This window comes from Hevea brasiliensis, chromosome 17, assembly GCF_030052815.1.
Source record: "Hevea brasiliensis isolate MT/VB/25A 57/8 chromosome 17, ASM3005281v1, whole genome shotgun sequence".
In the NCBI taxonomy this organism is placed as follows: domain Eukaryota; kingdom Viridiplantae; phylum Streptophyta; class Magnoliopsida; order Malpighiales; family Euphorbiaceae; genus Hevea; species Hevea brasiliensis.
In genome coordinates, this window is record NC_079509.1 from 21,472,506 (window position 1) to 21,487,935 (window position 15,430).

At 30.1% G+C, this 15,430-nt stretch overlaps 1 protein-coding gene across 2 annotated transcripts; it reads left to right on the forward strand.

The window, feature by feature from the left end:
* Window positions 1-8,185: 8,185 nt before the first annotated feature.
* On the forward strand, window positions 8,186-13,577 carry LOC110671429 (pyrophosphate-energized vacuolar membrane proton pump). 2 transcript variants are annotated; one of them, XM_058139135.1, is made up of 9 exons: window positions 8,204-8,348; window positions 8,422-8,559; window positions 10,202-10,776; window positions 10,870-11,249; window positions 11,355-11,441; window positions 11,525-11,855; window positions 12,393-12,803; window positions 12,979-13,038; window positions 13,153-13,577. In XM_058139135.1, exons 3-9 carry the CDS (start codon window positions 10,249-10,251, stop codon window positions 13,357-13,359), a joined length of 2,004 nt encoding a protein of 667 aa, XP_057995118.1. In that variant the 5' UTR covers window positions 8,204-8,348; window positions 8,422-8,559; window positions 10,202-10,248; the 3' UTR covers window positions 13,360-13,577. The 2 variants fall into 2 exon arrangements, with proteins under 2 accessions (XP_021689592.2, XP_057995118.1); XM_021833900.2 differs by having other exon boundaries at window positions 8,186-8,559.
* The last annotated feature ends 1,853 nt before the right edge of the window (window positions 13,578-15,430 follow it).

Genomic DNA, 15,430 nt, shown 5'->3' on the forward strand with positions numbered 1-15,430 from the left:
CATTTCAATCTATTTCTTTTAAATTATTATACTTTAAACAATTCTTTTCCTAATTTCAATTTTGCAACATAATATATCAATTTCACTAATAATAGTTTTTTTTTTATATATTTTTATTAATACAAACTTTTTTACTACACTACTAAATTTATTAGACATCAAAAATAATACATATGTAGATTTTATTCTATTTTCCTAAATCTAATAATATATTGACATTTATACTGCATAATAAAATTTTTCTAATAATATAAATTTACCTCATATTTATTTTAAGTACTCTATAAAATTTTTCTTAAAAAAAAACGTAAATATTATCAATATTTTACCTAATTATTTTTATCAAAAAATATAATACACATTAAAAAAAAATTACCTCAACATTTTTTTTAGTTTTTATACTTTTAATATTTTTTCATTATTTACAACTTTTCAATTACATTTTACATTATTTTCACCTAATTTTTTTCCCCCAGAAAATTTATGAATAATATTCAAAATAATAAAATTATTTTTCCCTTTTTTTATTATTTTATTACATTCTTTAGACATAAAATCATATTCTAAACCTAATAATTTTTCAAATTTAAATTTTACAACATAACATTTAAATTTTATTACTAATGTTTTTAATTTTAACTAATACAAATTATTAACTACACTATTATATAATTATATAATATTTAATTTCATTGCAAAATTTTAAAAATATTTTACTAATACATCAATTATTTTCTTTAACATGAAATTTATTATTACATATCATAAAAAAAAATACATAAATATATACACTATACATACCTTAAAATGTTAGAGAGAGAGAGAGAGAGCCGGTACTTCAAATGGTGAATAGTGCCCATACATAAAACCAGTGCAGGAAATGAGAAGAGTTGGGTTGGTATATAAAATGCCACTAGATGCTATTATATTTAGAGACTATCTGGCAACTCATAGGGAGAACAAGACGGTGTGATGGCTGGACGCTACCTTTGATAGCGGCTGACTTAAGCTAGGCGCTACCATTGGTAGCACCCAGCAGTTAGGTGCTGCCAATGGTAGCACCCTGCTCTCTTTTTTTTGACAAATGTGCAGATTCTGTACCGGCACTGTAGCTAGACACTACCATGGGTGGAACCTTTGCTAGTAATGGAACCTTTGCTAGTTTAGCATTGGAGAGACCTGCATCTTATAGTATATCCATGATGCATTTCTTCTGGTTAAGATACATGCCCGAAGTGGATCTGGCTATTTCCAAGCCAAGAAAGAATTTGGCATAGCCAAGGTCTTTTATAGTAAATTGTTTGTCCAGATATCCTTTGGTAGCAATCAAATCTGATTCACGAGCTCCTGTATGTAAAACATCATCCACATACACCACTAAAGCTTGAAAATGAGCTCCAGAATCTTTAATAAATAAGCAATGATTATGAGGAGACTGCTTGAAACCAAATTGAGTGAGTTTCACAGTGAACTTCTTATTCCACTACCTTCCGGCCTGTTTCAGCCCATAAAGAGACTTCTTGAGTCTACAAACTTGGTTTGTATTAGCTTTGGTATAACTAGGAGGTGGAAGCATGTATAACTCTTCATTAATGAACCCATGTAGGTATGTATTATTTATATTTAGTTGGTGGATAGGCCAATCATTGGCGTCGCAATGGCTAGGAACATTCTAACAGTCACCAACTTAGCCACAGGGGGAAAACTTCTGTACAGTCAACACCCTCCAATTGATTAAAACTCTTTACTACCAACCTGGTGCTATACCTTTCTATAGAGCCATCTTGCTTTATATTTGACTCTATAAAGCCACTTGGATGCAATGGGCTTCTTATGGGCAGGACAGGGAACAAGTTCCCATGTTTCATTTTCCTCAAGTGCTGCTAACTCTTGTTACATTGCCTTGATCTAGTTTGGATCATCCTTATCTTGAGCATAAGAACTAGGTTCATGAACTATTGATAATGAAGCAACAAAATCCATGTGTTTCAGATCAAAAATAAGGTCAGAAAAGGCGAAGATAGGGGTAGAATTTGCACCTAATAAGACTTCTAAACTAGTGAAGCTGTTGCTAGGAGCTGGAAAATACTCTACAGACTCTACAGAACCAACAAAGTCAGATAACCAAGTTGGTTTGCACGAAATTCTAGAGATTCTTCTTTGAGGAATAGATTCTTGTGGTTGGATATCAGACACAGAAGGAGGATTAGGAGAATTTAGAATGGCATTTTGTTATTGTTGCATAGAAGCAGCAGAAGTGTTAGGAGAGGTGGATTCTAGTATATCAGTATGAGTGAGTGTCATCAAATATAAAGGGTAGGGGAATTTGAGGTGTGGAGAAAGATTATGTAAGGTAGGGAAGGGTGGTTTCATGAAAGATAACATCCCTAGAAATGCAAATGTGTTTGGATTCCATGTTAAATGGTTTATATGCTTTGTATCCAGTGGCATGTCCTAAAAATATGCAATTGGTAGCCCTTGGTTCAAACTCTGATTTATAGGGTTCGACATTTGTGGCAAAACAAAGACAAACGAAGACTTTGAGGGACTTGTAATTAGGGGGTTTGTTATGAAGGATTTCATACGGTGTTTTCCATTTTAGGACAGAGCTAGGTAATCTATTTAAAAGGTAGGTAGCATGAAGAATGGAGTCCCCCAAGAATTGAATTAGTAAACCTGATTGATACATCAAGGCCCTAGCTATTTTTAACAAGTGTTCATGTTTAATTTTAACAGTTCCATTTTGTAGAGGTATGTAGGTTGTGGATTTTTGGTGAATGATTTCTTGGTTTTGAAACAATGAGGTGCATTCTGAATTAAGAAACTCAGAACCATTATCAGTTCTGACAAACCTGATAGAAGAATTGAAATGATTATGAATCAGTTTAAGGAAAGTTTGAATTGTGTGATAAACTTGGTGTTTGTCAGATAAGAGATAAGTCCAGGTGGACCTACTGTAGTCATCTACAATAGTTGGAAAGCATGATGCACCATTAAGAGATTTTGTTTTGTAAGGCCCCCACAGATCTAAGTGTATCATATGAAAGATAGATAGGCTGGAAATACTACTCTTAGGAAAAAGAGCTTGTGTTGTTTGGCCAAGGGACAAATGGTGCAGACTGAAGTTTGCAGTTCATAATTGATATCTGGTATATGTTTTAATTTTGTAAGAGAAGCATGTCCCAACCTTAAATGCCACAAAGAAGATTTAGGAAATTCAGAACTTCTATTTATGTCAACATTACAAGAAGTATCTAATACAATGTTTGCAACAGATGAATTAGGAATAGAAAAAGACTGAGAAGACAACTTGCAGAGTCCCATCTCCAACATGGCCACAACAATTAACTTCTTAGTCCAAAGGTCTTGTAATTCACAATGGTCATTGTAAAACGTTACCATTGTGTTTTATTCTTTTAACAACTGACTAACAAAAAGTAAATGACATTTGAAACCTGGCATATAAAGAACATTTTTCAATGTAAAAGTAGGGTGAAGATGAACATGGCCTATAGATGTGACATGAGTAATGGTTCCATTTGGCAAGTAAACAGGGTTGGGTTTGGACAAATTGGTAAGGTTGTGAAAAAGAAATTTATCAGAACACATGTGAAGTTGCTCCACTATCAATAATCCAATTCACCTTAATTTTGTTGTTCAAACCATTATTAAGAGGCAAAGCTTCCTTACCAGCAAATCCTATGAAATCTACATAGCTAGCTTCATTCACCATTTTCCCTTTTAGCAACTTCATAAGCTCTTGTTAGATTAGCTGCGTAATATTCATGTGTGGGTCCTCATGTTTCTTAACAGAAGTACTAGTATCAATTTCTTTAGATTCATCACTGTCCTTAAATTGAGTTTCGGAACCAAGATCATTATTCTTTTTTCGAACATTGGAAGCCCTAGCTAATATAGCCATTAAGCTGATTCCAAACAAGATTCACCAATTTGTAAGAGAATTAAGTTTCAGAGGAGATCACAAGGAAATGATCGTAGGCTTTGATACCATGAACAAAATCAAGAAATTTTTGATAAAATCATTCGATCTACAGAGAATATTGAAGAGAAGAGAGCGTCACTCCCATTCAGATATTGAACTTCAATACAAAAGAAGAAGAAAAATTCTTTTTATATTTACATTTGAAGATATTGCCAGCTAATCTAAGCTCTAACTAATTGTCCCGTAAATTGCTCTCTTCCTGCTCAAGCTTGTTTCTCGACCCTTCTTGTAATTTCCTTTTGCCTGAACATGTTCATAATATGCACCGTTTTGGCTTAGGACGCTAGCTTTCATTCACTGCACACCGCATTAACTGTTATTCTTTCAGATATTCCATCAATTAGAAAAAAAGTTATATTTAACAAAAAGAGAAAAAAAAAAAAAAGGAAAAGCAAAGATAAAAGAGAAAAAATTTGATTAGGAGAGCTTGTAAATTGAATGCTTGAAAGTTAATTTTATTAAATATTTTATCTTATTACTCTAATTTAATTTTATAATTCTGTTATATATTTTTATTATATTTATTTTCATATTTATGTTAAAAGTTTTATTTTTCTATAATAATTTAAATAAATTATTTACATTAATTTAATAAATTTAAAAATTATTTTTTTTATTTTAATAAATATTTGTACATAAAATATTTATTTATTTATTTTAAAATTAAATTATATTGTAATATGATTGAAATATATTTTAATAATATTATAATTAAATATTGAGTTAATATAATTTATTATTTGAAAAAGTAATTTAGTATAATTTTTAATTATTTAATAATAAATACACTTATAAGTTATTAGTCACTTATAAATATTTTTAATCAAATATGTAATTATTTAAAATTTTAATCACTTATAAGCTCAAAATAGGTTATAAAAACTAAATACTTATAAATTAATTTTTATAAGTTTAGCCAAACACCTTTTACGCTATGTTCTTATAGTAATTCAATTTACAAAATTTAATCAATGATTTTATTAAATTGAGAATTTGAGTCTTATAATAAGCAATCTATAAAGTGTATTATAATTGTTGAGCTTGAAATTAAGTTATATGTAAATTCAATAGTAGTGAATTTAATTTAAGGACTTTAAAAATTATCTTATTACTTTTTGAGTTTTAACTCTAGCTAGTTATTTTATCAGCCTGTTGTACAAATTATTTATTATTTATTATTTTAATAATATAATTTAATATACATTTTATAATATTTTATATTTTTATAATTATATTTTAAAATTTCAATAATAAAAAATTTAATTAATTTTAATTTTATTTCAAATTTAATAAATAAATAAATTAATTAATAAATTATTTTTTATTATTTTTTAAAATAATTTAGCGTATATCAATATAAAAATATATAAAATAAAAAAAATACATATGTCACTTGACAATATTTGAAATATCATAATTAAAATTCTTATATTTTAAATATAAGAAATATTTTTAAAATATATATAATTTTCCTAAATAATTTTTTAATATATATATAATTTTTTTAAAATGCAATCGATTTTAGAGAGATATAATATGATGAATATAGTTTTATAATATTGAATTTATAAATTTAAGAAACTTTTAAAATTCTTAAAAAAATATATTAAAAATAATTTTACATTTTAATAGTTAAAATTTAAAAAATATTTACATAAAATTAATATTTAATATGATAAATTAATTTTTATAAATAATAAAATTAAAAAAAAAATAAAGATGATGCCACATAGTAACTTTTTAAGTACTCTTATTAGATTATGTGGTACACTGTTAGGAAGCCTTATTTAAGTTTGAACTTTAATATATATATATATATATATATATATATATATATATATATATATATATATATATATATATATATATATATATATGAACTAAATTAATTATTTAAAAAAAATATAAAAACAACTCATTACTACGAGTTCTAATAACTAAAAAATTCAATTTTTTGTTCAAATTTTTTATTTTAGTAAAAATTTTTAATTTTATCGTTTTAATTCATAATTTTTTATATTTATTTTAATTTCAATAATTAAATTATTTGGTAAGTGTAAAATGACTTACTAATTAAGATAAAAATTTTATTTTATTATTGGGGCTCTATATTTACAATTAAAAATATTCGTATTAATTAAAAAAAATTTAATTCAACTTATGCACTTTGAATATAAAATTTAATTGCTAAAATTAAAGATAATGTAAAATTTAAAGATTAAATTAATAAAATTAAAATTTTAAAAATGTATATAAAATTTGAATTTTTTTTATTTAATTTTTATTATTAAAATAGATACGGACGATGTACAGCGAGATTATCTCTCGGGAACTTTATCCCCGGACTATGTGCACATGTGTGGTTTGCATAGAAAATTGGATAAAAGTATGGAGTTCCAACTTCAATTGATTAATTAAACCCAACTTAACACTTTAAAAAAATAGAAATTATAATGTTTTAATTTAATTAAACTAGTTGAATTTGTCATCATACCCATTAAAGCAAAAGATTTAAAAAAAAAAAAACGCAAGTCATCAAACATTTACAGGTATATAAAAGGTAAAGAAAAAAAATCAGATTATTTATTTATTTATTTTTTACTTATAAGACTTAAGGACAGTGAGATTTGGACATCTCTTTATTTACTTATTTTGAAATTATTTACTTTTATAGTAATGAAAAATAAGTATCTTTTACTACACAAGTCATCGATTATTATTTGATTCATTGAAATTCTATTAAGGCTCTATTCATTAAAATTAATTACTTTAGTAGTTGTTAACTGTTTTAATAGCAATCAGTTATTTTATTGACTATTTATAGTTAACAATTTATATAGTAATTTAAAATAGAAATTTTCAGTAAAAATGATTGTTGAATTAACGGTTAAATGTAAAAATAGTAATATCATTTTTAAAATACTAACTTAATCTTTAAAAATTAATTAGAAGGTTAATTTTTCATAAATTACTCATTTAATTTTTAAATATTAATATAAATATTATGTTAAAAAATAATATAAATATGAGATACTAATTTAATTAAGATCAAAACACTAAATGATATCTTAAAAAAATAGAATTTAAATAAAAAAAAAAGTGAAAGAAAATTCAAAACTTAAGGTTTATAAAAGATAGTCTCACTTTATCCAATAGCTAAAGTTAATATAATATATACTCCAATTTCAGTTTCACTCCAAATTCCTAAAATTAAAATTTCTAAATAAAAAAAAAAAATCTCACATAAACATCCAAACAGAAAATGGAAATCTAAATCCCATCTAATCCATTTGTCAGACACTTCCTCCAAATCTAATATATTGGCCATCCACACACATCACTCAAAGCCAATTTTTAATCCACCAAATTCAATTGGTTGGTTTTCTTATATTTCATCTAAAAGATGTGAAATAATAAAAATATTAAATTTGAACATTCCCTTTACGAGTTTTGCTTAATGATGGTTTCAAATTTTGTGATTTTAAATTTAAAATCTAATTAAAATTAAATGAATATAAAGTGAGATAATAAAAACTTTAATTTCATCAAATTCAATTTTTTTATAATAAAACTAATAAATTAAATAACAATTAATGAATTATATAATAAAAATAATTTTCTCGTTTTAATAATTTTATTGGTTAAATTAATAAATTTTATAATTAATAAACAAAAAGACTTGAACTTATAAAATTTAAAACATTTTTTATTCTTTATTTTTATAATAATAAAAGAAATTAATTAAATTATTGATAATTAATTTAAAATCTTAATTTTAAATATTTATAATGGTTATAATATTGTCAAATTAATTTTAATATTATTAAATTAAAATTCATTAATAAATCTTATATAGGAAAATTCAATTCCATAGAAGAAAATTATTATTAGTTTTTTAAGGCTAAAGAATAAAATTATTATTATTTTTATTTTTATTTTTATTTTTTTCAAAATTAGAGAACTACAATTATTACTTGATGTAAAAATTTTGGCTACTTCCACTCTAAATATTGAAGCAAATTCTACCCAAAAAGGCAAAACAGAGCCATTTCAGATCTGGCTGCGTAACTGTAAACCCTGCTTTGACAGCTGCATTGAATCTCTTTTCTCTTTCGCTCGACATAAATATACTGAGACATTACCCATCTGTGCCTCTTTCTATATAAACGCCACTCCTTCCTCTACCAACCCGCACACCTTAATTTCTTCCACAACCCATACTCTGTTTTCACTCTCTCTCTCTTTCTGTAGTTTCTTGGTTCTGGGTTTTTGTTTTTCTGGCGTAATTTGAGAGATTATGGGCGGGGTTATTTTGCCAGACCTTGGGGCGGAGATTTTGGTTCCGGTATGTGCAATTATCGGAATTGTGTTCTCATTGATTCAGTGGTTGTTTGTTTCTAAAGTGAAGTTGGTCCCAGGTGGTGGACATGCGGCGGCGGGGAATAATAGCGTAGTGAAGAATGGGCACAATGACTATCTTATTGAAGAGGAGGAGGGTCTCAATGACCACAACGTTGTCCTTAAATGTGCTGACATTCAAAGTGCTATCTCTGAAGGTATAATTTATACTTCATGTCTATGTATCTCTGTATTTTTTGTTTATGTGCACTCATTCATGTGTTTATGCATGGATATGTGTATATGCATGCGTATTTGTATGTCGGTATGCATGCATACGGGTTTCCTCTTTGAGGTTTTCTGGGATTAGATCTCTACTTGATGCGGAGTTTTTTGCTTTGGTTTTAATGTTTAGTGTCTTATTATTGATAAAGGTTGCTCTTTTCTTGGGTTGTGGGGTAGAAAGGAAAGCCACATTCTCCTATTTTTCATGGGAATAGTGATGGCGTCTCCGATCGAGTGTCTGTTTCGTAGATTTTATCTGGTTACCGGTTCTGTAAGTGAATTTCTTGTTGAATTGGTGTGGAACCATGACATCTCCTTTTGTTGTCCTTCTAATATTTTATTTCTATAATCATAGTTCCAGAAAGGTGGCTAATTTTGGAATTTGGGTCTCCTAATTATTCATTATTTTTATTTTGTAATTCACTTTTATTCCTTTTGATGCCTTGTGATTTTGTTTACATATCTGGAGTATAATTAAGATCTGCAAATTTCTTTTATTGTTTGCTCTTGTCATGGTGTTTTTAGTGAAAGCATATGGGTCTGAATAGTGAAGTAAATAACTTTGGACGTCTTGTCATAATTGGAATGCTTATGATGTTATTCCCTGGCAGTCTATGCTCCAAGTTTTCTTTTCCTGCCGCCAACCATTCAACTCTAAGACCAACTGGCTGTGAAATTTGATGCTTTTTTTTTGCTTTTTTTTTGAAATTCTGCTTGATCTGGAAACTAATTCCTGTCATAGGATTTGATGAAGTTCCCATAAACCGCGACACAGCATTTTTTCCCAACTTTGTTGTCTTTAAAATATCGATAAGGAAAAGTAATAAATGCTGAATAGCTCCCTTAAATCTTATTAGTCATATTTTTGCATCAATTTATGCTCATGTTATTTTTTACTTTTTATTATTTGTTTGGTGTATAGACAAAAATGTCTCAATTCTCGATGTATCATGATAATGTGCGAATTAATTCTTTATCATTAGCTCTGGGCCGGAGTTGGGGGAGCCTCTCAGGCAATGTGCGACAGTGCAAGACATATGACATGTGAAATTGTGGCCTAACTGAAAGTCGTTTGTAGCTGAAATCCTTTTTGATATGTGTAGTTTGCTCTTTCCAATGTGAAGACTTTACTAACGCCCCACATTTTTATGTGAAAAAAAAAAATGTTTCTGTTTATGATTAGGACATGAAAATCAGATGTTCAGTTATGTCAATTATCTTCAATGTGGTATAAAGTACATTTTTTTCTGAACCATGCATAATGGGTTTTTTTTGGGGGTCCTTTTAATATGTTTCCATATTTCTTTTGTCCAAAAATAACACTTCAATATAATGTAGAGGAACAGTATATTATAAGTAGGATGTCATTTAGTTTTTGCAATTCAATATTGGTGGATTATTGACTGAATATAAATTGTGTTCATAATGTTTTTTTGCTCCATACTCAACTCAACTATGTTGAAACCCTTTTTAAATCAATTTTTGTTTCATATTCTCATTTTGTGTTGTGTCAATAATCTTTAGTCAGTATTTATTGATTCTATATGCAATTCTGGTTTATTGTTGATATCACAGGGGCAACGTCATTCCTTTTTACTGAATATCAGTACGTTGGCATTTTCATGGTTGCTTTTGCAATCCTTATTTTCCTATTCCTCGGCTCTGTTGAGGGATTCAGCACCAAGACTCAGCCTTGCACCTATGACCCATTGAAGACATGCAAGCCTGCTCTAGCCACTGCTGTCTTCAGCACAGTGTCCTTCTTGCTTGGTGCTTTCACTTCTGTGGTTTCTGGCTTTCTTGGGATGAAGATTGCTACATATGCAAATGCCAGAACCACCCTTGAGGCAAGAAAAGGAGTTGGTAAGGCTTTTATCACTGCTTTTAGATCTGGTGCTGTCATGGGTTTTCTTCTTGCTGCGAATGGTCTTTTGGTGCTATTCATTGCCATAAACCTCTTTAAGCTGTACTATGGTGATGACTGGGCTGGCCTTTTTGAGGCTATAACTGGTTATGGTCTTGGAGGATCTTCCATGGCCCTCTTTGGTAGAGTTGGGGGTGGTATCTACACCAAAGCTGCCGATGTTGGTGCTGATCTTGTTGGCAAGGTAGAAAGGAACATCCCTGAGGATGACCCAAGGAATCCAGCTGTAAGGAACTTCCCTTTTTAATAATAATTTTGTATCTGAAGCACAGAATTTTTTCCTGGTTGGGTTGTTTCTGAGTTGTTTTTTTGTTTTCAGGTAATTGCTGACAATGTTGGTGATAATGTTGGGGATATAGCTGGTATGGGATCGGACCTTTTTGGTTCATACGCAGAGTCTTCTTGTGCTGCCCTAGTTGTTGCTTCCATTTCCTCTTTTGGAATTAATCATGAGTTGACTCCAATGCTTTATCCTCTTATCATCAGTTCTGTGGGTATCCTTGTTTGCTTGCTCACCACCTTGTTTGCAACTGATTTCTTTGAGATCAAGGCCGTAAGGGAAATTGAGCCAGCTTTGAAAAAGCAACTCATCATCTCAACCGTTCTTATGACTGTTGGAATTGCCATTGTTAGTTGGATTGCTCTTCCATCTTCCTTCACCATCTTCAATTTTGGGACTCAGAAGGTTGTCAAGAGCTGGTAAGGTCTTTTATGGTTTCCTTTTTAATTGTATTGCACTGTCTAATAAAATTTGCTCAGAGGAATTATTGATTCAATATTATTGCCTTTGAATTCTATGTGCAGGCAACTTTTCTTGTGTGTTGCTGTTGGTCTCTGGGCTGGGCTTATTATTGGATTTGTAACGGAGTACTACACTAGCAATGCATACAGGTTAGCTTTGATATGATTTACGTTGCTCATTTTTTTTTTCCTTAATAACTCTCAATTAACTATCACTTTGCATTAATTTGCAGCCCTGTTCAAGATGTTGCTGATTCCTGCCGGACTGGAGCTGCCACTAATGTTATTTTTGGGCTTGCATTGGGATATAAATCTGTCATCATCCCTATTTTTGCCATTGCAGTCAGCATTTTTGTTAGTTTCAGCTTTGCTGCTATGTATGGTATTGCAGTAGCTGCCCTTGGAATGCTGAGTACCATTGCCACTGGATTGGCAATTGATGCATATGGTCCCATTAGTGATAATGCTGGTGGTATTGCTGAGATGGCAGGCATGAGCCACAGAATTCGTGAGAGGACTGATGCCCTTGATGCTGCAGGAAACACCACTGCTGCCATTGGGAAGGTCTGAAAATTCTTTTCACTTGAGCCTAAACTACTTCCATTTTAACTCGTTCATATCTGTATCTGCTGCAATATATATGTTGCATTTTTACATTTAATGTTAAAATGCACATTTATATGCTTTTTGTGGTATTGATGTCTTAGTGTCACTTTGCTGAACTTTATAATGGATCATAATACAATATAACCAAGAAAATGGCAACCCATTTCTCTAGTAGTTTTGGAAATTATAATGAGGATATTTTCAGTTTTTGATTGCAGAGGTTTAGATTTGGCCTTCTTGCAATATTGTGTATGCCTTTTGACTATCAGACTAGGCTTCTTTAGAGGTTTGAATGCTTTTGAAAGTTCATAATCTGTTGAAAGTTTAAGTGGTTCTCACAGCAATGCATTTGCATTCTTTATCGTAGAAATGGTCATCTTCAACTTTATTGTTGATTGAAACTAAAACATCTTTTAACAATCTGTTATACTGATGGACAAAATGTTTCATCCGAACATCTCTAGATCTGACTGATCTTTTTGTTGCTGTTTTCAGGGTTTTGCCATTGGTTCTGCAGCTCTTGTGTCCCTTGCCCTCTTTGGTGCCTTTGTTAGTCGTGCTTCAATTTCAACAGTAGATGTATTGACGCCAAAAGTTTTTATTGGTTTGATTGTGGGTGCAATGCTTCCTTACTGGTTTTCTGCCATGACAATGAAGAGTGTGGGAAGTGCGGCTCTGAAGATGGTTGAGGAAGTCCGCAGGCAATTCAACAGCATCCCTGGTTTGATGGAGGGTACTACCAAGCCTGACTATGCTACCTGTGTTAAGATCTCCACTGATGCTTCCATCAAAGAGATGATCCCACCTGGTGCACTTGTCATGCTCACCCCCCTCATTGTTGGGATCTTTTTCGGCGTAGAAACTCTCTCTGGTGTCCTAGCTGGATCACTTGTATCTGGTGTACAGGTATGCTGAGGCAGTTACTTGACTATATGCCATTATTAATCGACATAAATTGGGAGTATTTAGCCTTGTAATTGCAGCAGTTGGATCTGTGTTGCTGTATGTTAACTTATGCACTCTATGATGTTAGTGAACATGTTATGTACTGAATATTATTTCTGTTGTGCATATACTACAGATTGCCATCTCTGCATCTAACACTGGTGGTGCTTGGGACAATGCCAAGAAGTATATTGAGGTAGAAATTTGTGTCGATTTTATAAATGCTTCATATTTCATGTGCGCTTTTATTTTAGGATCTTGTTTTTATAGTGTATGGACTGAGCACTGAATTTTTTTTGCTGGATGATAGGCTGGTGCTTCTGAGCATGCAAGAGCTCTTGGTCCAAAAGGGTCAGATGCACACAAAGCAGCTGTTATAGGTGACACCATCGGGGACCCATTAAAGGACACGTCTGGACCTTCACTTAACATCCTTATCAAGCTTATGGCAGTTGAATCACTCGTGTTTGCTCCATTCTTTGCTGCACACGGAGGGTTACTCTTCAAGATATTTTAAGCGGGGATGAGTCTCCAATGTCTTATAGTTCTTCATACCCTTGTTATTTTGCTCACAAAATATATATAGTCTGTGGTTGATGTTGAATCTTGAAATCTCTTTCATTGAGTGGTGGAGCAAATTTTCCCTTTCTAAAGGGTCCTGATGAGTGATGAGTGATGACAACAACAATGATAACGTTGATAATGGTTAATATAGTGAAAGAGCATTATTTCTTCTTTTCTCCAGCAAGAAGAGTTCATTTTCCAATTTTCTTGCAGTTGTGTATTGGTTTTCTGCTGGCCAAAGTCCCTGTTTGGCTCTTAAACTAATACCTAATAGTCACGTTAGTTGTTTGAAAAAAGAAAATTTGCAGTGGTGTTGAGCCTTGACACCCAAGCTTCCTCTCTCTCTTAACCATTCTCTCAAACACTTGTAATGTTAAAAATTCTCTCCATGTTTTTGTCCTTTCATTTCTCTTGAAAATCAAGAATCCAACCATGTCGATATGAAAAATTGCTGCAATATTTCCGGCTTTTGTTCACCTTGTGATTCCTTGCATTGTTTTTAGTTTATTTTTTCTATGCTTACTGCGACTGGATTGGAATGTAGGGGAATAGGGGATAGGCAGTCATCAAAGGAATTGGTTGTGGTGGTGCCGTGGTGGTGGAAGGTCGGCCTCTTCCTAGCGGGTATGCAAGGTTTGTCTTCCTAATTAAGAATGGTGCTAGCAACTGATCGTAATGATTGAGAATATGAGAGAGCCAGGCGATGGTTGAAATGAGCAGTACTTCCATCCATTTATAAAATCCACAAATACTTAATTTGCAAGAAAAATATTGTTTTTGACCACAGCTTTTTAAACCATCAATTTAATGGCTTGAGATGATTTAAAGATTTTATATTTTCATTTTATCTTTAGACAAGTTATAAAATTTTAATTATACCTTCTTTTATATTTAGAAACCCTTTCTTATCCTCTCATATTCGATAAAAATATTTTAGCAATCTTTATATTTATTTTACCATATCATATCATCTAATCAAATAAGATAATGTTATTAAATCATTTTGTATCATGTCATCTTTTCAAACAATAGAAATTATACCATACAATACAAATACCACATATTAATAGACTATGCTACACTCAATCTAAATAGAGTGTTAGGGCTAGTGTAATCCAAATAGAGTGTTAGTGTCGATATGAATTTATAAATTTCTATAGATTGGTGTTACCGTATTTAAAGTTGAGAAAATTTTAAAAATTTGATGGTGGTGTATTTAAGAGTTTTTGAATGACTTAATTTTTTTGTTTTTTTAAATTTAATGAAGGCATAATGAGTCCATTAATAATTGATGGGTTACACAGTATGAAATAAATTTCTCATTTCTCAATTATAAAGGTGAATAATTTTAAAATAGATAGATAAAAAAAATTTAAACTTCACACAAATAATTTAAATTTAAATGAGAGTAAAATGAGAGTAGAGTAATTTAGGTAAGAGAAAAAAAAGTTTAATATGAAATGAGTAAAAATTGGTGGTTTAAAATATTTTAATTAATTTTGGTATTTCATGCTTCAAATTAATCAGAAAAAATTTATAAAATTTGAAGGTGAAGCTCATCTAATCTTGATATATAATGAAAATGGAGAATAAATTTGACTGTAAAACAATTGCAATAAAAAACTGCTTAAAGAAAGTTACAATAATTGAAAGTGAAGCTTATAATAATTTGTCTTGGCCATCTTATGGCTCATTTCATTTCTCTATACTCATAAACACTCTTTCTATATCATATATTAAAGCTAATAATCCGTATAATTTATTTATATTATATCTTCTCTGAACACCATTTATTATTGGTATTGTTTCGTATAATAATAATAATAATAATAATAACTTACCTATTCATATTGATTAATTGTTATAGCGTTAAAAGAATAACCATTAAATAATTTATTAATTATATAAATATAATTAGAGAATTAATAACTTAAGAAAAGAATTTCAACATACTATATTCTATTAAAATTCAGAAAATGGATATAATCAAAATATAAAGAGCAACATTGGAGAGAAAAAAAAAA